Genomic DNA, 25,593 nt, shown 5'->3' with positions numbered 1-25,593 from the left:
AGAACCGTAAAGTTTGGCAGAAGATCATATCATTTAATCTGTTGCTACTAGTATATTTTCTTTGAATGATAAATGCATGGAGGCTGGAATCCGGAAAGGTAAACAAAGGCAATTCTTCCAAAGGAGATCCCAGTCATCGTCCTTGTTGCTGGGCTCAGGTCTCGCAACACATCCCTTGCCAAAGGTTCGAGGAAGGCAAAGTTGTGCCATGGCATTAAAAAACAACAACCCATATCTTTGAAGTTGACGGCCAGTTCCGGCTCATGTTCAAAACAGAGCTTCTGAGTTACGCTGATAAAGAAGCAGGAAATTTAGAGACGTGATGATAGGTCTTTCACTTTCTGGAAGATAAGTATCACGATCGACGAATCTATAAAGGTACACTGGCGTTTTGTAATTCCCACACTGTGTTTCTCACATGGCAACGTCAACCAAATTTCATATAAGCGCAAGCAACTTGCTTGCTCCCCAGAGTCTTACAGCCAACAATATAGACTGTCTCACCCTTTACATATCTAATAGATCACTTAGCTCTGCAGGAGAGGGTGCCTTGCAGATCCCATCTTATCAGGAAGTGTGTTTTGTTCTGTTGGGCGTTTTGTGTGGGGGCATATACCCTTTGGAACTCCCTCCCAGACTCTTACAGCTCAATCCTGCCAATGGGTCTTGTTGCTGTCTAGTAATTGTTCTTACAATTTCAATAGTCTTCTCTTTATTTCCTATTATTATTCACTAAGAATAATGAAAATGCTTGCATCATCCCTTCCAAAGCCTCTAGACCACTTAACCATGCGCAAAATAGGAAAAATAGTTTCTTACAAAAACACAGGAGGATAGTGTTGGTCCATGTTGTGCTATCATTCTACAAATGGTAGAAATCTATTATTATTATTATTATTATTATTATTATTATTATTATTATTTAATAATAATATTTATTCAAAGTTTGAAGTTACAAAAAGAAAAAAGAACAATACAAAATACAAAAAAGAATATAACAATAACAGAGAGAGAAAGAAAAAAAGAAAGAAAGAAAGAAAGAAAGAAAAAGGTATAAAAATACATTCAATTGAAATAGAACAAGAACAGATTAAATCTTTACATAACTTTTTTCCTTTACTTATTTCCTTGACCTCCTCTCACCTCCCAATTTTGTATTCTAGTTCAGATCGTTTTTTCAGCAAATCCTTCCAACCTTATTTTCATTTACGTAGTTTAATTTAAAGTATTATAATTTAACATCCTCTCTTTCATCAATTTCATCAACTCATTTTTGCTTAATCCTTTATATCATATCTACCAAAACTACCTAATTTTCTTTTTCCAACATCTTTCTAACAGTCTTTAATATTACAATATTTTTGAAGTATACTTTAAATTTTTTCCAATCTTCTTGTTATTATTATATTATTATTATTATTATTATTTTAAATTAACTGAGGAGAACAATGTCTTGGAGAAGAGGTAGGATATAGCTGTAGTAGTAATAATAGAGATTAGCAATTGTGTTTCACTGGTCATCTGAATAATGCTAGTAAATAATAACAGGAGTCAACAGTTGCATCTGTCTAGTGTTGATTGAGGACTTGGGAAGAAGTTTCGGATCATGCCTTTATTATTAGTTGTTGTTGTTTAATTGCATTTAACAGCAGCCTTTGCAGGAGGTTGCAAAGAATGATCTTATGTCTAGATGCATAGTCAGCCTTCACATTTATTACAATGCTCAAAGGGTGGGGTGATATTCAGTCTTGTGAACTAAATGCAGTAGCCTCCAAAGTGTTTTAGTGCAGACTGACTGTTGCACATATTGACTTTCATTTAAAATAAAAGCATTCTGGGCTTCATGAATGTCTGTGCTCATGTGTGTGTGTAATTTTGAATAATGTAATGTCAACATGGTAAAAGTTGGAAACGTGTGTGTGTGTGTTAAGACTGAATTATTATTATTTTCCAACTCCATAATTTTAAAGGCTGTTTTTCAAGGTCTGGTGCAGTTCTTAATGCCTAACAATTTCTGAGGAAAAAATACTGCAGAGCAAGCTGAACACGCTCACCAGCTATAATTTGACATCCTCTGTGTTCATGAAACTTGCATTTAAGGCCTTAATTATGTGCAGCTAAATGATGCAGATTAGTTGGTTCCAGCCCGCAATTGTGTGTTCTGGCTTGGCCCATAAGAGGCTGAAGAAGGTCCCGCCCTGGCTTAGTTAACAGTCTAGCTTTCAAAAAAGACTTCAAAATCCAGTTTTAATCAAGGTGTGGAAAAAGGTTTGCAAACTTTTACAGTGATGCCCCGCAAGACGAATGCCTCGCAAGACGGAAAACCCGCTAGACGAAAGGGTTTTCCGTTTTTGAGCTGCTTCGCAAGACGAATTTCCCTATGGGCTTGCTTCGCAAGACGAAAACGTCTTGCGAGTGTTGCGATTTTTTTTCGCCCCCCCCCCTTTTTCTAAGCCGCTAAGCTGCTAATAGCCTTTTAGCCGCTAAGCCTTTAATAGCTGCTAAGCCGCTAAACCGCTAATAGCACTAATCCGCTAAGCTGCTAATAGGGTTGCTTCGCAAGACGAGAAAACCGCTAGACGAAGAGACTCGCGGAACGGATTAATTTCGTCTTGCGAGGCACCACTGTAGTTGTAAGGAAAAGAAAAAAAAATGTGTTCCATTCGGAAGGAGCAGAGCTTTAATGTGCACAGTATTGTTACATCTCTCTTTTGGGTTTTGGATATTGAATCTTGGTTCTGCATAAACCAGGTTTCTTCCCTGTGTATATAGTTAGTTCCCAGGTCAAAAGGAAGTACTTGAGGAGGTAACTTCCTGTAGAGGTGAGAGGAAGGAGGAAGCGATTGTTGGTTTGGAGGCCTACATTGCTGACATTTCAGTCCACTGTCTTGATTCAAAATGGTAGCTAGCATCCAAAGTCTGCCACCCCCATGTCAGAACCATGCATGTCAAGTTTGGTGACAATCTTTCAAGAGGCAACCAAACCTATGCCCCCCAAAAAACAGGCCAAGTCACGCCGAAATGATACTTTGAACTGCCATCTTGAATCATAATGGTGTTCAGCATCCGAACATTGACAGAGATCACTGCTTCCCACCTCAGGAACCCTTGTGCTAAGTTTGGTAATGATCTATTGAGAGACAAACTATTTTCCAAAATATGAAGTTGGTGACCTGGTGTGAAGGGAGGATAAGAAATACAGTTAAAAAAGATAGATTAATAATGTGTTATCTTGTTTCTCTGTTTCACCTGTAAAGATTGCAAAGTGGTTTACAAATGAAATCGTCTAGATTTTGAATGGCTAGTTGAAAAGTAGCTTATTGTGGTTACAAGGAATGCTTCATAAATACAGTGGTACCTCTGGTTATGTACTTAATTTGTTCCGGAGGTCCGTTCTTAACCTGAAACTGTTCTTAACCTGAAGCACCACTTTAGCTAATGGGGCCTCCCACTATTGCCGCGCCGCTGCCACATGATTTCTGTTCTCATCCTGAAGCAAAGTTCTTAACCCGAAGTACTGTTTCTGGGTTAGCGGAGTCTGTAACCTGAAGCGTATGTTACCCGAGGTACCTCTGTAGTCAGGTTGGAAGCCCAGGGCTTTACCCTCAAAAGCGTGAAGATGTCTCTGCGTTCCTCAGGTTTCATCTGTATAGTTTCCTTGTCTCCATTCTACCTGAGATCCTGTTAACTGAAGATGCCAGAGAGTGAACATGGAATCTTCTGAGTACAACAAAACATGTTCTCTGTCGCTCTGTGATCCTCTCTAGAGTAATGTTTCGGCTTACCCAGACATCTTCAGGAGAAGAAGAGGCTAAAGACTAAACCCTACACAAATCCAGAGTGGAGTCCCTAAGATGGTTGGTTGGCATCTTGTATGCCTCCTTCCAGCAACTCCTGTAGCTGAGCTGGTGCCAAATGTATTGCTTTCCTTTCCTTTGGACAACATTAGTGAGGGTCTTGTTGTCTGGGCAGCCGGGAACCTCCATACACACTGCCCAGGCTTGCTCCCCAGAGAGGTCCCTTCAGTGCTGCTACCGCAGCAAAAACACCGCAGGAGGCAGCAGTTACGAGTTACCGGTCTCTGCAGCCACAGCAGGTGCTGTGATTCTCCAGTAGTTTGAGTTCACCCACAGAGGCACACTCCATTATCTTTTGAGATAGCTGGATGCCAACAAGTGGTATTTCAACATCCCGATTTGGCAGCCACTTGCTTGCTCTATGCGAGACCCTTCAGTCTCTTAGGCTGCCCAACATTTTGTGGCAGAGGAGAGCACACAAAGAACTTTCCTTGCAGTGAGAAATTCTTAAGAAGATTAGGCCTAAGTCCTTTAATGTGCGGTGCAGTGAAAGCCAGGAATGAACTGCTGCTCTGCTTCTGCGTAAAAGTTAAAACGGTAATTACTGGAATGACTTCTGTTTAGCACCTTGCATGTGATAGAAGGTTACCTACTCAGAAGGCTTAAGTAGAAAATCTGGCAGGTAAAAACAACAGTGGGAGTTCTGATAGCGAAAGATCAGTGATGGGATTTAATGGAGATAAGAGAGGGAGGGTTGATTGGTAGTCTTTATAACCTTTCTAGCAAAGTATGAGAGTAGCTCTTTATTATGGTAAGCTGGAATAGAACTGACTGCGAACAGCTCAGCCGGCCTGTATTTATAGGCAGCCGGCTGTCAACATTGTAACCACAACAGCCCAGAGTTCCCGCCTAAAATAACTGCCGCGGACCTGAGTGAAAACTATCTACAGACCTGAGTGAAAACTATATACAGTATCCCCCTGTTGGCCCAGGGTGAAACTACACTACATAACACCCCTCCCCACCGAGATAAGGCGTTAGTTACAATCGTAATGGTTTCCTTATATACAGCACTACGCGTAATGGTTCAATTAAGCACAAAAGCATATCGGTTACATTTCCCATACTTAGACCAACAGTGATACCTGTCCAACAACATAGTCCTTTAAATAAGTTGGGCGCTTGGAAACTCTGCCAGACGGCCGGGGACTGGTAGCCAAGTCCGGAGGGCCACACAGTTCTCGCTGAGGCTGTGGTGCGACCCTAGGTGGCGTTGGAACCAACTCCCCTGGATCCGCTGCTGTGGGTGGAGCCTCCGCAAGTGGAGTGGTCTGAGCCTGTTCTGAAACGGCTTGGTTCGGCTCCACGCTGGCAGTTTGCGAGGGAGGTGTAGGTGGGGCCTCGCCATCTGTACGTGTCTCTTCTGGAGCCGCAAGCGCAGTTGGGGGCACCTCGGTAGTGTCCAAGTCCCCAACCCTGCGCCTAAGCTGGTCTATGTGCCGTCGCCACAAGCGTCCGTCTTCGAGTGCCACCTGGTACGAGCGAGGTCCAGTGACTCCCACTACTGTGGCTGGCACCCAAGGGATGTCCCCCACATAGTTCCGGGCAAAGACCTGGTCTCCTGGGACAAATGACCGTGGTGCGTTGGCACAGCCTGGGGGTTCAGCCACGGCAAAGTCTGGGTGTAGCCGGTCGAGCGGTGACCTGAGGCGGCGGCCCATAAGCAGTTCAGCAGGACTCCTCCCTGTGGCCGCATGAGGGGTGATGTGTTGCACGAACAAGTATTCGGCGACCCGCTCATGCCAGTCTCCCCGGTCCAGGCGCGCCAGTGCCTCTTTTGTCGAGCGCACCATTCTTTCCGCTTGCCCGTTGCTGGATGGATGAAAGGGTGCCGTTAGGGCATGACGGATGCCCAGTCCCAAAAGATACCGCTCAAACGTGCCTGACGTGAACTGCGGTCCGTTGTCAGAGACAAGAACATCAGGACACCCATGCGTTGCAAACAGGCCTCGCAGCACCCGGATGACAGCTTCGGTAGTGGTGGAGGGCATCAGGGCGACCTCCAGCCATTTGGAATAGGCGTCCACCACTACCATAAAGGTCCGGCCGTGAAAGGGGCCAGCCAGATCGATGTGCACCCTCGACCAGGGTGTCTTTGGCGTCTCCCAGGTGTGTCCCTTAGCTGCCGGTGGTGCAGGCCTCGACTCCTGGCACGCTTGACAGGCGGACACCCAGGCAGTGATGGCATCGTCCATATTAGGCCACCAGACGTAACACCGAGCCAACGCCTTCATTTTGACAATTCCCGGGTGGCCAACGTGCAGAGCCTCCAGGACGCGCTGACGGAGTCCCTGGGGAATCACGACGCGGTCTCCCCACAGCAGGCAGCCGCGATGAGCTGAGAGTTCATGTTGTCTGGTTGCGAAGGGCTGGAACTCCGATGCAAAAGGCCCTTGTGGCCACCCCCTCCACACCCAGTTGAGCACCCGGCTGATGGTGCGATCCTGGGCAGATGCGGAGGCCACAGTGGCAGCCGATACAGGCGCTGCCGGAAGATCCTCAATCAGAAGGAGCGATGAAGCTGGAGCCGGGTCTTCCACAAATGCTGGAAGAGGGCAACGGCTGAGGGCGTCGGCATGGCCCATCGATTTCCCCGGGCGATGGATGAGCCGGTAGTGGTAGGCAGCCAGGAAAACAGTCCATCGCAGCATGCGTGGTGAGAGGACCGGTGGAGTTGGACGATCACCGGCGAGGAGGCCCAGGAGTGGCTTGTGGTCAGTGATGAGGTCAAAAGTCCTGCCATAGAGGTATTCATGGAACCTCTTCACTCCAGCCACAAGTGCCAATGCCTCCTTGTCGAGCTGGCTGTAATTCCGTTCCGTCGGAGATAGTGTCCTGGAAAAGTAGGCGAGCGGTGCTTCTCTTCCATCTGGAAAACGGTGACTAAGGACAGCACCGATGCCAAAAGGTGAGGCGTCGCAGGCAAGGACCAGCGGCCTGGATTCACTGTACTGTACCAGCACACTGTCTGAAGAAAGGAGAGCCTTGACCGCGTTGAAGGCCGCCGTCTCCCGATGACCCCAGGCCCAAGGCGTCTTAGTGCTAAGGAGTCGGTGAAGAGGCTCAGCCACTGTGGCTTTGTGGGGCAGGAACATGTTATAAAAGTTCAGCAGCCCCAGGAATGCCTGCAACTCCGTTTTGTTCTTTGGGGTGGGGGCCTGCTGGATAGCGCGGATCTTGGATGTGGTTGGATGAAGACCGGAGGCATCGATAAGATAGCCCAGGAACTCTACCTGTGGAACGGCGATCTGGCACTTCTCCCTCTTTACCTTGAGCCCGGCCTCCTGGAACCTGGTCAGCACAGCACGGAGGCGCTCGAACAGCTGCTGGTGTGAGTCTGCAGACACCAAGACGTCATCAAAATATGGTACCACGCCCGGAAGCCCTTGCAGGAGACGCTCCATAAGGCTTTGGAAGATGCCAGGAGCCACACTCACCCCGAACTGCAACCGGCGGCAACGGAATGCCCCCCGGTGGGTGACGATCGTCTGGGCTTCAGCAGTGGCATCATCGACTGGCAGTTGTTGATAGGCTTGGGCAAGGTCCAGCTTAGCGAAGACCTTACCCTCACCCAGGGAATGCAGCAGGTGTTGGACAACAGGAACCGGATAAGCGTGCTGCTGAAGTGCCTTGTTGATCGTGCACTTGTAGTCAGCGCAGATTCTCACCGACCCATCTGGCTTGACAGGCGTGACGATGGGGGTTTCCCACTTTGCGTGGTCAACCGGCTCCAAAACTCCTTGGGCGATCAGTTTGTCCAGTTGTTCATCCACCTTAGCCTTGAGAGCAAAGGGAACCCGGCGTGGCTTTAGCTTGATGGGGGTGACTTGTGGATCAGGGCTAAAGGAGATGGGCGTACCTGTATATTGGCCCAAGGTGCCGTCAAAAACCTCGGCAAAGTCTTTGACCAGACCCTCAGTCTCTGCGTTAGAGATGCAGTTGATGCCGGTGACTTCCAGGCCGAGGGCATCAAACCAGTCTAGCCCTAGGAGGCTTGGCCACTGACCTTCGACCACCACCAACCGGAGCAGGCCCGAAAAATCCTTGAAGGCGATCCGGAACCGGCCAACGCCTACCACGGGAATGTCGTTTCCCTGGTAGTCTCTCAGGTGTACGCGGTGAGAGTCGAGTTGCCTTTTGGACACTCTGGGTACCAGTCTTTTGATGGTGCTCCATGACACGATGGACAGGGCAGACCCAGTGTCGATCTCCATGTCACATGGAGCTCCTTCAATGAGCACCGTGACGTTCAGCTTGCGTCGCGTAGGCGAGTCGGTTTGGCCAATCGTGGTTCCAGACGGGCAGCGGCAGTTGGTGAGAGCGAAACAACTTTCCTTGGCAGACTGGAGTGAAGACTTGGACTTGCGAGTCGATGAAGGGGGGGTGTCAGACGGAGCCGATCGGCAGACCTTAGCGATGTGGCCCCTTCTGGAACACTTCCTACAGATGGCGTCTCTGAATCGACACTTGGCACGGGAATGGTTGCCTCCGCAGCCAGCACATTCCGGTTGGCCCTTGGACTTCTGTTGGAACTTCCTGCGCTCCCGCTTTGTCTGGTGCACATCCTCGTCTTCACTGGAGGATGCCTCCTCACTGCTGGCCTCTTCATGATGCACCGGAACTGGCGCCCTAGCAAGACGCGGGCTGCTGGACTTGCGGATCTCCTGGGCGGAGCGTTCAGCAGCTTCTGAGGCCACAGCCTCCTCAATGGCTTTCTGTAGCGTGAGGTCTGGCTTGGCTAGGAGGCGCCGTTGCAGATGGATGTCCCGGACCCCGCAGACGATTCGATCCATCAGGGCATCGTCTAAGTCTCGGAACTCACAGTGCATTGCAGCCTGTCGCAGGGCGGTGGTGTAGTTGTTGATTGACTCCCCCTCTGCCTGGTTCCGGTGGTAGAACGCATGGCGGGCAGCAATCTTGGACGGCTTTGGTGCGTAGTGGTTGCGGAGCTTCTCTTGGATCGTGTCCCATGGTGTTGCCTGGACTGCTTCAGGCGCAACCAACGCTCGGGCCGTCTCAAACACCTCAGGCCCACAGAGGCTGAGGAATAGGCCCCGCTTCCGATCCTTTGATACTGCTGTCAGCTCGTTGGCTTGGAGGTAGCAGTCGAACCGAGCAAGGTAGGAGTCCCATGATTCAGAGGCTGGCGCAAACGGCGGTAGAGGCACAAGTGAAGCCATGATTCCGATGCCGGCGTGAAGGGCGATGGATGGAACACAGTGCTCTAGCCAGAACAGTCAGCTCTGAATTGGTTCTGCCCAGTGATTTCGCTCAGTGATTTCGCTCTGTGATTCAGCTCAGTGATTCAGCTCAGTTCAGAGGCTGGCCGCATCTGGCTGTGCTCTGATGTCCATCTATCCCACCCTCGTCGCCAGTGTTAAGTCGTGGGTTGACATAGCAGCCGGCACAGCGATTTCTTCAAGTAGCTCTTTATTATGGTAAGCTGGAATAGAACTGACTGCGAACAGCTCAGCCGGCCTGTATTTATAGGCAGCCGGCTGTCAACATTGTAACCACAACAGCCCAGAGTTCCCGCCTAAAATAACTGCCGCGGACCTGAGTGAAAACTATCTACAGACCTGAGTGAAAACTATATACAGTATCCCCCTGTTGGCCCAGGGTGAAACTACACTACATAACAGTCTTGTTGTCTGGGCAGCCGGGAACCTCCATACACACTGCCCAGGCTTGCTCCCCAGAGAGGTCCCTTCAGTGCTGCTACCGCAGCAAAAACACCGCAGGAGGCAGCAGTTACGAGTTACCGGTCTCTGCAGCCACTTGCTTGCTCTATGCGAGACCCTTCAGTCTCTTAGGCTGCCCAACATTTTGTGGCAGAGGAGAGCACACAAAGAACTTTCCTTGCAGTGAGAAATTCTTAAGAAGATTAGGCCTAAGTCCTTTAATGTGCGGTGCAGTGAAAGCCAGGAATGAACTGCTGCTCTGCTTCTGCGTAAAAGTTAAAACGGTAATTACTGGAATGACTTCTGTTTAGCACCTTGCATGTGATAGAAGGTTACCTACTCAGAAGGCTTAAGTAGAAAATCTGGCAGGTAAAAACAACAGTGGGAGTTCTGATAGCGAAAGATCAGTGATGGGATTTAATGGAGATAAGAGAGGGAGGGTTGATTGGTAGTCTTTATAACCTTTCTAGCAAAGTATGAGAGATTCAATATAAAGAAATATTATGTTTATGTTCTGGAGAAAATTCAAAGGGAGCAGAGAGAGAGGTTGTGGCCACTGGGGCAAAATCCCTATAATAGTTTGTGGGAAAGCTGTTTTTGGCACTCCCCTTGTCTTTTCCTTTCCATCATTCCTTCTTGCTAGCTCACACTTAATTGCACAAACCCAGACGTCTGATTAAACCCCTTGCAACGTGGATTTTAAAATGTGGTTTCTAGTGTGGATTACTTGTGCTCTAGGACACCCGTGGAATGCTAATGTCAAGTTTCGTTACCAACCGTGGAAGTTAAATGTGAAATGCTTATGAATGCCTCTGGACCCGGGACTGGCCTTCTGACTTGCTCACAAGTCATAGTCATAATCCCTTGGAGTTATCTGAGGTTGTGGCTGTACTTTGGTTTAAAGTTTTAACCCATTGCTGTGTGATAGCATTTCCAGAAGAGCAGAAAATGCTAATAGGACTGTAACAAAAAGTGCCTTTTTGGTCCAGAAGTCTTCAATCAATGATTTAAGGCTTAGTATTCCCCCTTTCCTTTTAACTGACTATCTGTTAAGGATGGGAAAAGCCATGTTTTAGTTGTTGCTTGTGGCTCTCTTGTCTGGTCTCAATCTCCCTTCCAAGTCTGGCTGCCCCAGATGCAAACTCAGCAGGAAAAGTTGAGCCAGACTGTTCCAGGCTACTGGTGGTGGTGGGCTTCTCTGCTTGTTGCTTTTGGAGCCTTTCCAGCTCGTTTCAACAATCGGTGAGGGAGAAAAGAATCAATCTGGCTACTGGCTACCTGCTTCTACTTGCTGCGATATTAGCTTGAACTCAAGCCACAAGAGTGGAAATGTGATAAATTGGTTCATTCTTCAGTGGGGAAAATGAGGCCCATGACAAGTTTGTGCCAGCAGAAGTGGGCTTGATTATGCTTGTGCTGCTGCTCTGCGAATAGAAGCAGATTTGATTGCAGGCACGAGCCAGGGATATCTACCCAAAAGCCTCAGCAAAAGCCTCCATGACAGATGGCCATCCAACCTCTGCTTAAAAACCTCCAACAAAGGAGAGCCCACAACCTCCCGAGGGAGACCGTTACACTGTCCAACAGCTCTTAACTGTCAGAAAGTTTTTTTCTGTATGTTTAGTCAGAATCTCCATTCTTGTAACTTGAAAGCATTGGTTCAAGTCCTGTTCTCCAGAGCAGGAGAAAACAAACGTGTTCCCTCTTCCATGTGACAGCCTCTGAGATAATTGAAGATGGCTATCATATCTCCTCTTAGTCTCCTCTTTTCCAGGCTAAACATACCCAGCTCCTCCTAAAGCTTGGTTTCCAGACCCTTGATCATCTTTGGTCGCCCTCCTCAGCACACGTTCCAGCTTGTCAACATCCTTCTTAAATTGTTTTGCCCAGAACTGGACACAGTATTCCAGGTGTGGTCTGACCAAGGCAGAATAGAGTGGTACTATGACTTCCCTTGATCTGGACACTAGACTTCTGTTGATGAAGCCTAGAATAGCCTTAGCTTCCCATCTCTGATCCAGCCTTTTCAGTATCACCTTCCTGTTGTTGTTTAATAAGCAAGTCTGTTTAAAAAGCCTTCAGTACCATTTGCACCATTCCCAGAGGAAACCCCCGTAGAAAAACAGCGAAGCAGAAGTACTATCTTATTAACTCTTACTTGGCATGCTTACCATGGTGTGCATTTGGATATGTTGAGAGTGTGAGCTGGCAAGCCCCTGGCAAAAATCTCAGGCTTTCCATGAACTTGTGGCTGAACCTTGGCAAGCCATTGTCTCTCTCAAACATCTGTGAAATGGGCGTAATAGTCATGGCCTACCTTTTCAGGGTTGTTCAGGATTGCTAGAATAGCGTTCAGCGCTTTTTCGGTGTTCAGACCCCTTTGTGTTAAAATAATTATTACATGGGAGGCAGTTCTGTGTTGAGATGAGCATGTTCAACATGCGTCTGCATCAGAGCCCATCTCACCAGAGATGGAGAACCCATGGTCCACAGATGTTGAACTCCCATCTTCACCAAGCCAGCAAAAACCAGTGGCCAGGGATGATGGGAGACGTAGCCCAATAATATCTGGAAACATATTTATACGATTTAAACTTACCTAATGGTGCTTTGTTTTTATATATCTTGTACACTAACCTGGCATTCTTTGCAACGAAAGGTGGTCTGAAAGAACAGCAAATCATTTAAATAGTGATCTCTATATTGGCAAACTCTATTTCAAAGCATTCCTAAGCTACTTACTAGTTAAAAATATCTCTATGCATTACGCAAAAATGCAGCATAAAAACATTAACACGTTGTTATAAAACAAGTACAGGCAGAGAAACAAAAATTGGGGGAAATTCCAGAGTTTTAAGAAGTAAAACAAAAAATTAATTGGAGAAGGGGAAAAAATGTATCAGGCCCAAACAGCCCCATGACAACTGAGAAGGCTGACTTGGGATGGGATGGAGAGTGAGGTGGGATGGGTTGGAATATCTGGAACCCTGAACAGTAGCAGTTTCACACTGCAACAGTTTGTTACAGCCCTCCCTTGTTCATGTATAGTACAGTGGTACCTCGGGTTAAGAACTTAATTCGTTCTGGAGGTCCGTTCTTAACCTGAAACTATTCTTAACCTGAGGTACCACTTTAGCTAATGGGGCTTCCCGCTGCCGTCGCGTCACCACCGCACGATTTCTGTTCTCATTCTGCTGAAGCAAAGTTCTTATCCCCAGGTACTATTTCTGGGTTAGCGGAGTCTGTAACCTGAAGTGTCTGTAACCTGAAGCGTCTGTAACCCGAGGTACCACTGTAACTGCTATTCAGGAATTGGTACCCTGTGTGAACTTTCATCAAGTGAAGTTTTTTAAAAGCAGCTTATCAGTCTAGCCTGCAGGATGGTGTGTTAATGTTCTTGTTTTCCTCTTAGCTAGAGTTGGTTGTCTTGTGAGTCTTGTGTCTTGGGCAGCCTGGAAGGACAGGGTTGGCTTCCAGCCTGTTTATGTTGCTTCAGAGTCAGTCATTAGCTGCTGGAATTTCCCCCCTTGAGGGTGTTGGCTGTAGCAGCTTCTTAGAAGCATTTTTTATGGAGGCTGCATCAATCTGTAGTGCTTACCCTGTACTGTTTTTTTCTCCTTGGAAACAACTGATTGGCTGGAGGATACTGTTCATATTCAATTATGGTTAGTTACCGCTTTTCATGCATTGCATAGTATCTAAAGATCTCCTCACTCCCCATGAAGGTCGAATTAATCAGTTTGCAAATCGGCTTTGGCATCATAAAACTGCAAATTATTACTGGCATGCTATAGACACTTGTGACTAAGTGCTAAGGGCTTATCTATACAGTGGTTGTTGTTGTTTAGTCATTTAGTCGTATCCGACTCTTCGTGACCCCATGGACCAGAGCACGCCAGACACTCCTGTCTTCCACTGCCTCCCGCACTTTGATCAAACTCATGCTGGTACACTATCCAGCCATCTCGTCCTCTGTCGTCCCCTTCTCCTTGTGCCCTCCATGTTTCCCAACATCAGGGTCTTTTCCAGGGAGTCTTCTCTTCTCATGAGGTGGCCAAAGTATTGGAGCCTCAGCTTCAGGATCTGTCCTTCCAGTGAGCACTCAGGGCTGATTTCCTTAAGAATGGATAGGTTTGATCTTCTTGCAGTCCATGGGACTCTCAAGAGTCTCCTCCAGCACCATAACTCAAAAGCATCCATTCTTCGGCGATCAGCCTTCTTTATGGTCCAGCTCTCACTTCCATACGTCACTACTGGGAAAACCATAGCTTTAACTATGTGGGCCTTTGTTGGCAAGGTGATATCTCTGCTTTTTAAGATGCTCTATACAGTGGTACCTCGGGTTAAGTACTTAATTCGTTCCGGAGGTCCGTTCTTAACCTGAAACTGTTCTTAACCTGAAGCACCACTTTAGCTAATGGGGCCTCCCGCTGCTGCCATGCTGCCGGAGCACAATTTCTGTTCTCATCCTGAAGCAAAGTTCTTAACTGGAGATACTATTTCTGGGTCTGTAACCTGAAGCGTATGTAACCCAAGGTACCACTGTACTTACCTTTTGTCCCACTCTTTTGTCCCTGCTCTGTTTCTGAGTGTTGTTGTTGCGGGGTTTTTTTGGCCTGAGCTTTCCTCTCGAAAACCTGCTCTTTAAAGCTGAATTGGAGCAAACGTCACTTTAGGTTTCCCACAAATTGACGTTTGTTCCAATTGAGCTTTAAAGAGTGGGTTTTCGAGGGGAAAGCTCTGGAACCCCCAAAAAAGGGTGGGTGGGTGCTTGTACACCGACCTTTAAATAACAGACTGTGCCTCGAAAGAGCGCAGGAAAAGTACAGTAAGTGTGGATAAGCCCTTAGTTAATAAATAATTCTCTATCCCTGCTGTCCCAAAGCTTTGCTCCCTTGGCCAAGAGGGCTGGAGCTTAATACTTCCCTCTTGCTTCTTCTCCGTAGGTGATGCTCACATTGGACTCCGGAGCATGCAGTTAATCCCATGAGCTGCTGAAGCATGAAGCAAGGCTCCCCTGTAACGTACATGTGATGTGAGCAATCCAGGAATGCAGCGCCTTAACCACAGAGTCACGGTGGGAGAAGCGCATCTCCTAGTTCTAACAAGAAAACAGAATTCGGGAACTTTTTAAGAACTGCCGCTCGCTTCGGTGCACGGCCGCACACGCTCTTGGTGAAGGCTGCTAGGTTTCATCTCTCTGTGTTGTAACCAAAACGATACAAAAATAGCAAGATGATCGACTTGAGCTTCCTTACGGATGAAGAGCAGGAGGCGATCCTCAAGGTGCTTCAGCGGGATTCAGACCTGAAGAGAGCTGAGGAGGAGAGGGTCAGGTAAGAGCCAGGAATTCCTTCATACTCGGACAAGTAGTTCAGTGAGAGTGAATGAGTGTGTAAGAGAGCAACCTGCTAAGTCTTCACTCCCTTCTGGATTTGCTCTGGCTTATTGCCACTAGTGAAGAGTTTTTCTTTCTTTCTTTCCTTTTTGAAATAATCTTTATTTGGTTTTCAAGTATAAAATTATAACAATGCAAAATACATACCCATATTTGGAGATTCCTCCGAATCCTAGGACTTCCCGCCTTACCCTCCATGGGTCCTACTGTCAACCTTTTCAACTGCATATTATTCAGTAAGCCATATTTTATGTATTTTAATGTATTTTTAATCTTTGTTGGAAGCCACCCAGAGTGGCTGGGGAAACCCAGCCAGATGGGCGGGGTACAAATAATAAATTATTATTATTATTATTATTATTATTATTATTATTACACTCCATTTTATCCCTAATATTTGCTGCGCTACAAGTGTTATTGCAATCCTGCTAATGTTTTCATGTGCTTACGTTGGTCTCCCAGGTAAGTTATACATTTCCCCCATTTTTATTAAAGTTTTGGTCTTCTTGGTTCCTGAGCTTTCTGGTAAGTTTTGCCATTTTGTCAAAAGTCCAGCAACTTAGTTTGCCATTCTTCTCTGGTAGGGACTTTGTCCTCTTTCCATCTCTGGGCTAGTTACATCCATGCGGCTGTCGTCACATACATTAAAAGCCTTCTCTGCTCCTTTGGAATATCGGTACCTACAATTCCTAAAAGAAAAACTTCTGGTTTCTTTTTTAAAAAAATAAAAGTTATTTTAAACATTTTTTTCAATTCATTATGTATCATTTCCCAGAATGCTTTTATTACCTTTCACGTCCACCACATATGATAAAAGGTGCCTTCTTTTTCTTTACATTTACAGCAGGTATTCGTACTTGTCTTATACATTTTTGCTAACTTACTAGGAGTCAAATACCACCGATACATCATTCTCATATAATTTTCTTTCAGTGTGCAACATGTCAAGAATTTCAAAGCAGTTTTCCATAACCTTTCCCAATATGAGAGTTGGGTAAAGGTAAAGGTACTCCTGACCGTTAGATCCAGTCGCAGACGACTCGGGGGTTGTGGCGCTCATCTTGCTCTATAGGCCGAGGGAGCCGGTGTTTGCCTGCAGACAGCTTCCGGGTCATGTGGCCAGCATGACTAAGCCGCTTCTGGCGAACCAGAGCAGCGCACAGAAACACCGTTTACCTTCCCGCCAGAGTGGTACCTATTTATCTACTTGCACTTTGATGTGCTTTCGAACTGCTAGGTGGGCAGGAGCAGTGACCGAACAATGAGAGCTCACCCTGTCACGGAGATTCGATCCGCTGACCTTCCGATCGGCAAGCCCTAGGCTCTGTGGTTTATTATGCCCCAAATCCCTCGCCCAGTGTATCATTACAGATTTAACCTAGTGAAGAGTTTTTCTAATGACGGGGTGCTTCAAGGTGTTTTGGAGTACAACATCCATCAACCCCAGCCTGGGTAGCTACTAGGCATGGTGGCTATGTGCTACCTCCACTGTTGGTGACCGTGTGCCTCTAAACACCAGTTTTCGGGAATCACAAGCAGTGTGAGTGCTGTTGTGCTCCTGTTCTGCTTACAGGCTTTCCATAGGTGGGTCGTTGTGAGGACAGAGTGCTGGGCTAGATGAGCCAGGCACATTTTGCACCTGGCCTTTGACCACTTGTGACAAAGTGAAGATGCCTGGGCGACAGGATGATTCCTTGACATTTCCACCATCTGGGAATTATTGGATCTGGACTGTTTTCTCACCCCATCCTGTAGAATTGTATCAGTTATATTTTATCTGCACAATCAGAATAAAATTATGGGACCAAATTGCTTTTTCTGTGAAGCCTGAGCAGAAGGAGTCAGCATTCAGAATAAGAGGTCAGAATAGGCCAATCTATATGTGGACTGTCCCTGGATCAAGTGACTTTTCTTCTTTTAAGTTCTCAAAGCTCTTAACCCAGCTGAAGGTTGTCGTCTGAACTGGCCAGATTGATTAACTGAGAATCAATCACTGTCAGTCCATCATTTGAGAAAACCAAGACTTTAGAGCTGTTTTGCCCCCAAAATGGCAACTAGGCATTCCGTTTTGGCGACTGCATCCCTAGCCGGAATTAAGATTGCTGGAAGAAATATCAACAACCTCAGATATGCAGATGACACAACCGTGATGGCAGAAAGTGAGGAGGAATTAAAGAACTTTTTAATGAGGTTGAAAGAGGAGAGCGCAAAATATGGTCTGAAGCTCAACATCAAAAAAACGAAGATCATGGCCACTGGTCCCATCACCTCCTGGCAAACAGAAGGGGAAGAAATGGAGGCAGAGAGAGATTTTACTTTCTTGGCCTCCATGATCACTGCAGATGGTGACAGCAGCCACGAAATTAAGAGACGCCTGCTTCTTGGGAGAAAAGCAATGACAAACCTAGACAGCATCTTAAAAAGTAAAGACATCACCTTGCCAACAAAGTTCCGTATAGTAAAAGCTATGGTTTTCCCAGTAGTGATGTATGGAAGTGAGAGCTGGACCATAAAGAAGGCTGATCGCCGAAGAATTGATGCTTTTGAATTCTGGTGCTGTAGGAGACTCTTGAGAGTCCCATGGACTGCAAGAAGATCAAACCTCTCCATTCTTAAGGAAATCAACCCTGAGTGCTCACTGGAAGGACAGATCATGAAGCTGAGGCTCCAGTACTTTGGCCACCTCATGAGAAGAGAAGACTCCCTGGAAAAGACCCTGATGTTGGGAAAGATGGAGGGCGCAAGGAGAAGGGGACGACAGAGGACGAGATGGTTGGATAGTGTCTTCGAAGCTACCAGCATGAGTTTGACCAAAGTGCGGGAGGCAGTGGAAGACAGAAGTGCCTGGCGTGCTCTGGTCCATGGGGTCATGAAGAGTCAGACACGACTAAACAACAACAACAACAACAACCTTGGTTTAAGGAGCTGTTTGGTGCCTAGCTTATATATCTGAATTTCTAACACTGCTTATGCCAGGCATGGCCAAACTTGGCCCTCCAGCTGTTTTGGGACTACAGTTCCCATCATCCCTGACCACCGGTCCTGTTAGCTAGGGATGATGGGAGTTGTAGTCCCAAAACAGCTGGAGGGCCAAGTTTGGCCATGCTTGGCTTATGGCCAATGTTAAGGGATGATGGGAATTGTACTCCAGAACATCACGGAGAACAACCGTGTTGGCTACCCTGTCCAACAGTTATCGTGTGGGGCCAATGCTAGCATATTCATCACAAGAGCATGCCGGCAATTGTAGCCTTGCATTCTGCAGAGTCAGAATCGCCCTACATAGAGCAAGCATCCCTGGAGACAGTGTCATTTCTTCAACTACATACACATTTGTCTTGTCCCACTGTTGCATCTGGAGAAAGGCTATAAAGCCTATGAACATGGGTGGGTGTAGATTCCATCTGCAGCCATCCTGGTTCCATAATGCCTTTAGGTCTGTTGGAAGACTATTGTCTGTCTCCCACCATAAGCAATGTGATCTCCGGACAGCTTGCATACAGCAGATGCCAGTATTTTAGTTTATGGGGCGGGGGCCCTTTCTGTGTTATCAGTCACAGCACCACACATCTAACAGCACTTTAGCTTCTGCAAAATATTATCATAAGCCTTTCTAAGGTAAGTTAGAGGAAGGTTCCTGCTGTGCATCAGTCTGAGTTTTTTTGGATGATGAAACATGGAAAGATGTGTGGATCCTTCTTCCAGGCCTTGGAACCCTCACCGTCTTGTGGTTGTCAGACAAGTAATTGCAGCGTAGTAACCCTTAACACAGAGAAGCAAACGATAAAAATAATCTGGCGCCTTGCTACTTTGACCGTCGTGGCCGCTGGCACCATGTAGTCTACAAGGAAGAAATGTTGTGGTTGCATTCTAGTCTTCCAGCTTTCCTCTCTTGACATATAAGCCCTTGGAAAAAGATAGTCCTGCTTTTCACTTTGTTTGTTTGATCATGGAAGGAGAATTCCGAGGTGGCTGGTGCTTCACCTCCAAATGCAAAATGTGTCCCCGCATTGTGGTACAGGCCTCCTCCTGTGTCCATGCTTCCATGCAGTTGTGTCTAGGGCAGGAATAGGCAGTTGTCCCCTGCTGCAAAACACAAAGTGAACCAACACACGCTGTCTATGGAAGGACAGGATGTCTCTTACCCTGTTTCGTTCTCCCATCCTCTGACTCATGCTGACTCTGGAGCTCAAATTAAAGCTATAATCAGTGGGGAAAGAAAGGAACGGGAAACGTTCTGCTTTGCAAAAATTCAGAAGGTCCCCTGCATTGCGAACTGAAAGTCCTTTTGTGTTTGGTTTCATGCTGTGTTTGTAAATTGCCTTGTGACTCCCGTGAAAGGTGATTCATAAATTAATACTACTACTTATAATCTAGGTTTAGCAAGACCTCTTGAAATTTTGCAAGACTGCTTAAGACTGATTTCGAAATCTGGCACTCGCCCTCTTTCCCCTTCCCTCTGAAAAACGAAACAAAACCTTAATGTCAATATATTCCTTCCACAAGAGCATCTCTCGGCTCCCGTGGTTCCCAGCAGCCGGTATTCAGAAACGTTGCTGCCTCCAGCTGTGGAGGGCAGAGCGTAGCCATTGTGGGTAGTAGCTGTGAATAGCTATATCCGCCATGAATTTGCCCAGTCCTCTTTCAAAGTCAGTGCCGCCTCCTGCAGAAGTGAGTTCCATATGTCCAACTTGGTGGCCACCACTGCCTTGGTGGCCATCAATTATGCTCTGCACAAAGGAGGAGCAAGCCAGCAAGTTCTCCTGAATTCACGGAGAACAAGGCTATGTTCCGAACCACTGCTGTCGGAACTGGTGCCCCTCTGAATCCCAATTGCTGGGAATCACAAATGGGCAGAGTGTTGTTGCACTCAGGCCCTGCTTGTGAGCGTCCCATAACGGGCACCTGGTTTCCCACTGGGATGCTGGACTAGTTGAGCCCTTGACCTGAATCCATCAGGGTTCTCCAGGTGGAGGTCTTCCGAGATAGCAGAACCTCCATTCCCAGGGGACCAGCCTGCCTCTGAATACCAGATGATGGGGGGAAACAGTTGGAGAGTTGATATTGCCTGTGAGCTTCCCACAATGGGCATCTGGTTGTCCACTGTGAGAACAGGGTGCCAGACTAGTTGAGCCCTTTGGGCTGACCCAGCAGGCCTGTTGGGCTCTTAAAACAGATTTTGATTTTTAAAACAGCAACTTTATCCTTCGTGGTTCCTCTGGCATTTTGTTGCCTTGGGGTTGTGTCCTGAAAACGCAATGTGCAATTAAATCACCTCTCTCGCTAAGGCAGCCTAGCCACTGTCAGGTCCATTGCCCTGAGAGAAGTGTGCTATATCCTGAGTAGAATCATAGAATCATAGAGTTGGAAGAGACCACAAGGGCCATCGAGTCCAACCCCCTGCCAAGCAGGAAACACCATCAGAGCACTCCTGACATAATAGAATCATAGAGTTGGAAGAGACCACAAGGGCCATCGAGTCCAACCAGTACTTTTGCAAAGCTAAGCAGCATCTGTTGTGGTTTCACACTGGATGGGGGATGGAGTGTTGAGATTCCTGCATTGCAGCAGGGTAGATGGGGTGAATGACCCATGGAGTCCCTTCCAACTCTACGATTCTGTTCTATTTATTTCTTGTGTTACTTAGCCAGAGTAGTCTTCCATTATATATTGGAAGGCAGAACTACAAGTAAGCTCTGTGTTATGATACGCAAGGAACTGAGGGGCTGTGTCAGGTGGTTTGCAGATAAGAGCTGCCAGACTGAAAGCTTATTTTCCTAGGCACAATAATTAGTGATGGAGAATTCCTGTGGTCTAGCGGTGATGCAGCATGCGAGTCAGGAGATCTCAGTTCTGTGGCTCATTGGATCTGCCTCTGACACGCACCAGGGCTTTGAATCCCTTGCTAACTCCCACCCGTTCTGCCCTTGTGATGGGCACTGAATTGCAAAACAATGTGGAGTCGTAAGAGCATGCTTACTTTGATTTCATGTATTTATTTGGAGCTTTTGTACCCTGCGCTTTAGCCAGAAAGGTTCCCAGGGTAGCTTTCATACAATAAGTTAAAACGTGATAGTCCCTGCCATTAGGGTTACTATCTTTAAAAAAAAAGACACCACGACACACAAGGAAAAAGGGATGGGGAGGGAAGAGGAAAGAATCAAACCCGAGCGCCAGTTCTTAAACAGTCTTTAACAATTGTGCATGTTTAGAACCCTTCTCTTGCTCCAAACAGTCTAGGGAGAGATAGCTGAGTCAGTACAGCATGAGACTAAACTAAACTCACACTAAACTCTTAATATCAATTGGAAAGTATGATTTTGTACAGTGGTACCTCGGGTTAAGTACTTAATTCGTTCCGGAGGTCCGTTCTTAACCTGAAGCACCACTTTAGCTAATGGAGCCTCCCGCTGCTGCCGCGCCACCGATGCACAATTTCTGTTCTCATCCTGAAGCAAAGTTCTTAACCCGAGGTACTATTTCTGTGTTAGCGGAGTCTGTAACCTGAAGTGTATGTTACCTGAAGCATATGTAACCCGAGGTACCACTGTATTAAATTTCTAACCTTTTGAAACTTACAATTTCTTTTCTTTTTTTAATAATCTCTTAATTGAGTCATGGGTTCGAGTTTGAGTCATGGATTCGAGCACCACATTGGCCAAAAATACTCCTGCATTGCAGGGGGTTGGACTAAATGACCCTTACGGTTCCTTCCAGCTGTACTTGGTTTTATTGACATCAGATGGTGGAGCAGCCATCACAGATCAAATAAAGCAGGAAGAGAACTGTTCTGCAATGCCTCCCACAATCATCATCAGAGCATTTCCCACTGAAGGCAAGTTGAGACCTACTTCAGTTGAGTGCTGAAATGTGATGTACTGGAATAAAGTAGGAAGCTGTGTTTATACTGGGCCCAGGCCATTAATCTAGCTAGCTTTGTATTGTCTATGCCAGTGTTTCTCAGACAGTGGGCTGGACCCAGCAGTGGGCTGTGGACCAGTTTCAGGTGCTGCTGGCTGCCCATTGCCTCCTTGCTTATCTGCCGTAGCCCGTAGAGATGTGACGAAAGCCTTTTGGCTGGACCAATTCCAACACCAGCAACATATTGTATGCTGAGTGAAGGTGGCAGGGAGGCTGGGAAGTTCTGGAAGAAGGGAATGGAAGTTTTCCTTTTCTGAGGGGTGATGGCTGTGCAGTCAAAAAGTCAGGTGAAAGGTTGATAATAAGCAATGACAAACCTAGACAGCATCTTAAAAAGCAGAGACATCACCTTGCCAACAAAGGTCCGTATAGTTAAAGCTATGGTTTTCCTAATAGTGATGTATGGAAGTGAGAGCTGGACCATAAAGAAGGCTGATCGCCGAAGAATGGATGCTTTTGAATTCTGGTGCTAGAGGAGACTCTTGAGAGTCCCATGGACTTCAAGAAGATCAAACCTATCCATTCTTAAGGAAATCAGCCCTGAGTGCTCACTGGAAGGACAGATCCTGAAGCTGAGGCTCCAATACTTTGGCTACAACATGAGAAGAGAAGACTCCCTGGAAAAGTCCCTGATGTTGGGAAAGATGGAGGGCACAAGGAGAAGGGGATGACAGAGGATCAGATGGTTGGACAGTGTTCTCGAAGCTACCAGCATGAGTTTGACCAAAGTGCGGGAGGCAGTGGAAGACAGAAGTGCCTGGTGTGCTCTGGTCCATGGGGTCACGAAGAGTCGGACACGACTAAACAACAACTAGAAGAAGAATGCAATGGCCCATCTAGTCCCGCTTCCTGTTCTTACAGTGGCCAACCAGATGTCTCTGGGAAACCAGCAAGCAGGACACAACACCTCTCTCCCCCTCCTGTGTTTTCCAGAAACTGGTATTCAAAAGCATTGACTGGAGGCAGAGCCTAGCCATGCTGGCTAATAGCCATTGATATCCATGGATTTGACTAATCCTCTTCTAAAGCCATCCAAGTTGATGGCCATCACTGTGTGAAGTACTTTATCTTTCCTGAGCCTTCCAGCAGTCAACATCATTCGATGTCACAGAGTTATAAGAGCGGGAGTAAAACTTCTCTCTATCCAATTCCTCCATGCTGTGCATTCTTTTATAAACAGCTATCACGTTGCCTCTTACTCTCCTTTTTCTCTAAACCAAAAGGCCCCCAAAGCTGCAACTGAGAATAGAAAGGAAGGAGATAAGAGAAGAATGTGGCTAAAAGGAGGAAGAAGTGAGTGTCAAAGGACCAGGGAGGATGGATGGAGGAAGCTGGTAGTTTGGGCGGGGAGGAGATAAAAAGTACAGGTTGTGTGTGAAAGGAGAAGAAATCACTGGAGATTTAGAAAAAATGCTTTGAGAGGCACATGGGTGCAGAAAGGGGCGGATACAAAAGAAAATGTATTCTTTGCTTTGAGCCTCGGGATCATAAAATCCTTCCTAATCAATTCTGCTGAGTCACAATATCTCCAAAGCAGGTGTCTGTACTTTTCTTGTAGAAAACTAAGGAGCAACAGTGATCTGCTTAGGGCAGCCTTTCTCAATCTTGAGGTGTTGTTGGACTACAACTCCCATCATCCCTAGTTAGCAGGTCAGGGATGGTAGGCTTTGTAGTCCAACAACATCTGGGGACCCAACGTTGAAAAAGGCTGGCCCTTAGGGCACACTGACCCACAACCACCGGAAGTTAGGCATATTGTTCTCAGCTACCTTGAGGACATTACTGTATGAGGGAAAATGTATAACATCCCTTCATGTGATCTACAGGGGCTTGAAAAATACAGGGCTTTATGTTTCTTTAGTTGCATCCTTGCTGGTGGGGAGGTAGTTGTAAAATTATGTCAGTGGCTTTTGTGCTGATAAGGCAGGGTGTGGTGTGCATTTAGAATCAAATATTTACTTTTAGATTGTTACTTTGGCAATGGGTTTGCTTAAAGGGCTGCTATCGCTGGCTTAAATGATTGTGTCAACAAGTCCTGATAATTTACTGAATCTGCACCTCCCAAGTATACGGCCTCTGAGAGTTTAGTCTCTACACAAATAGCAAATGAGTTGGTGAAACATTTCCTGGGTTTGACAGTTTCAGATCTTGCAGAAAGGGTGTGTGTCAGATGTTTGAATACTTTCCCCTAGTCCTTTAGGTAGCTCCCCAGATATTTAAGGATCTCAGAGGGTCAACGCCAGCACTGTTAATTGAATTTGGAAAATAATGGGCACCCAGTGAAGCTGAAAACTTTGTGGAGCGAGGGCCAGCTTTCTTCTTTGCTGTATTCTGTACCAGCTGCAAGCTCTGAACTTTCTTTAAAGACAGCTCCATGGTCCAGGATCATTGCAATAGCCCCACCATCCCTGACCACTGGTCCTGTTAGCTAGGGATGATGGGAATTGTAGTCCCAAAAACATCTGGAGGGCCGAGTTTGCCTATGCCTGCCGTAGCCTGTTTCTTTGATAAACAGGGTTAACACTGGACGAGTAGCCTAATGGCTACTTCTTGTGTTTCCAATTAAGCTGTCTAAAATGAGATTTAAACCCTGCACTTTTAAACACAAGCAGTAAGCTGATTCTTCTGTCTGCTAACCCACATATGTGGGTCTGTAGGAAGATAAAATATAGTTCATTATGTTCCCTCACCTACCTAATAAAGCCCTTCAAGCACTAACCTCAGTGCTTTTACTAGCTTTTACACAGGATTAAAATCACTCTTCATTATTTCTCTGATCCCATAATTAACCAGCCCTTCCTCAATGATGCTATTTGCATTTTTTAAAATAAAAAAACCAGCCCCTCCCCTTTGGTACTTAATGCCACAAGCAGTTTGGCTCTGAGTGACTCATCCTTGAGTTGACTACCTGCACTGCACCCTCTTGTTAGTCAGCAAGAGAACCTGGAGCCAAAGGAAGTGAATCAGGCATTTTCAGATTCATTATTACCCAAATCAGTGCCTTTCTCTTGAAAGCAATTCAGACTGTCCTAGTGGCATTCTCAAACCAAGAAAATACCGTATTATTCTGTCTATAAGACGCCCCCAATGTGTAAGACGCCCCCTATTTTGGGGGACTCAGATTTAAGAAAATGGGGGGATGTATCCGCGTATAAGACGCACCCTAATTTTTGGCATTATTTTTTAGGGGGGAAACCTTGTCTTATACACGGGAAAATACGGTAATCCGCTTGGATAGCTCAGTTGGCTGGAGCCTGGTGCTGATAATGCCAGGGTTGCAGGTTTGATTCCCAGCTGCATATTCCTGCATTGCAGGGGGGTTGGTTTATATGATCCTCAGGGTCTCTTCCAACTCTGCAGTTCTATGACTCTATGAAAAATCAGGATTTTGAACTTCTTCTGTTCTCCATCCCCCTCACCACACACACATTGGCTGTTAAGTTGTGGGTGAACATATCAGATGACACAGTGATTCTTTAAACAGCTCTTGTTTATTCACAGGCCAGAACAGAACTGAACTGAAGGGTTCAGGCAGCCTGCTTATATAGAGCTCAACTGCAAAACAGCAGTAACCATTTTCTGTAACTATGCAATCACTGAACGTCACCTTATTTGCATATGTGGACCTGAGTGAAAACTATCTACAGTATCCCCCTGCTGGCCCAGGGTGAAAACTTCAGTACATAACATTGCCCCCCGCCCCAGTTCATAACCCTTGCAGGGGGGGAAAAAGGTT

The 25,593-nt window shown here is 46.5% G+C and overlaps 1 protein-coding gene across 7 annotated transcripts in view; it reads left to right on the top strand.

Moving 5' to 3' along the window:
* SYTL2 (synaptotagmin like 2) overlaps positions 1-25,593 on the top strand; it is a 73,608-nt gene that overhangs the window by 12,377 nt on the left and 35,638 nt on the right. For all 7 annotated transcript variants that reach the window (XM_081001748.1, XM_081001736.1, XM_081001745.1 and 4 more), the window contains exon 2: positions 14,485-14,874. In XM_081001748.1, the coding sequence (XP_080857874.1) occupies positions 14,774-14,874 (101 nt within the window). In that variant the 5' untranslated portion in view covers positions 14,485-14,773. The remainder of the gene's footprint in view (positions 1-14,484; positions 14,875-25,593) is intronic.

Source organism: Podarcis pityusensis (genome assembly GCF_964106645.2).
Source record: "Podarcis pityusensis genome assembly, chromosome: 4".
In the NCBI taxonomy this organism is placed as follows: domain Eukaryota; kingdom Metazoa; phylum Chordata; class Lepidosauria; order Squamata; family Lacertidae; genus Podarcis; species Podarcis pityusensis.
The sequence above is the reverse complement of the archived record's forward strand: the minus strand, read 5'-3'. Positions and strand labels throughout refer to the sequence as shown.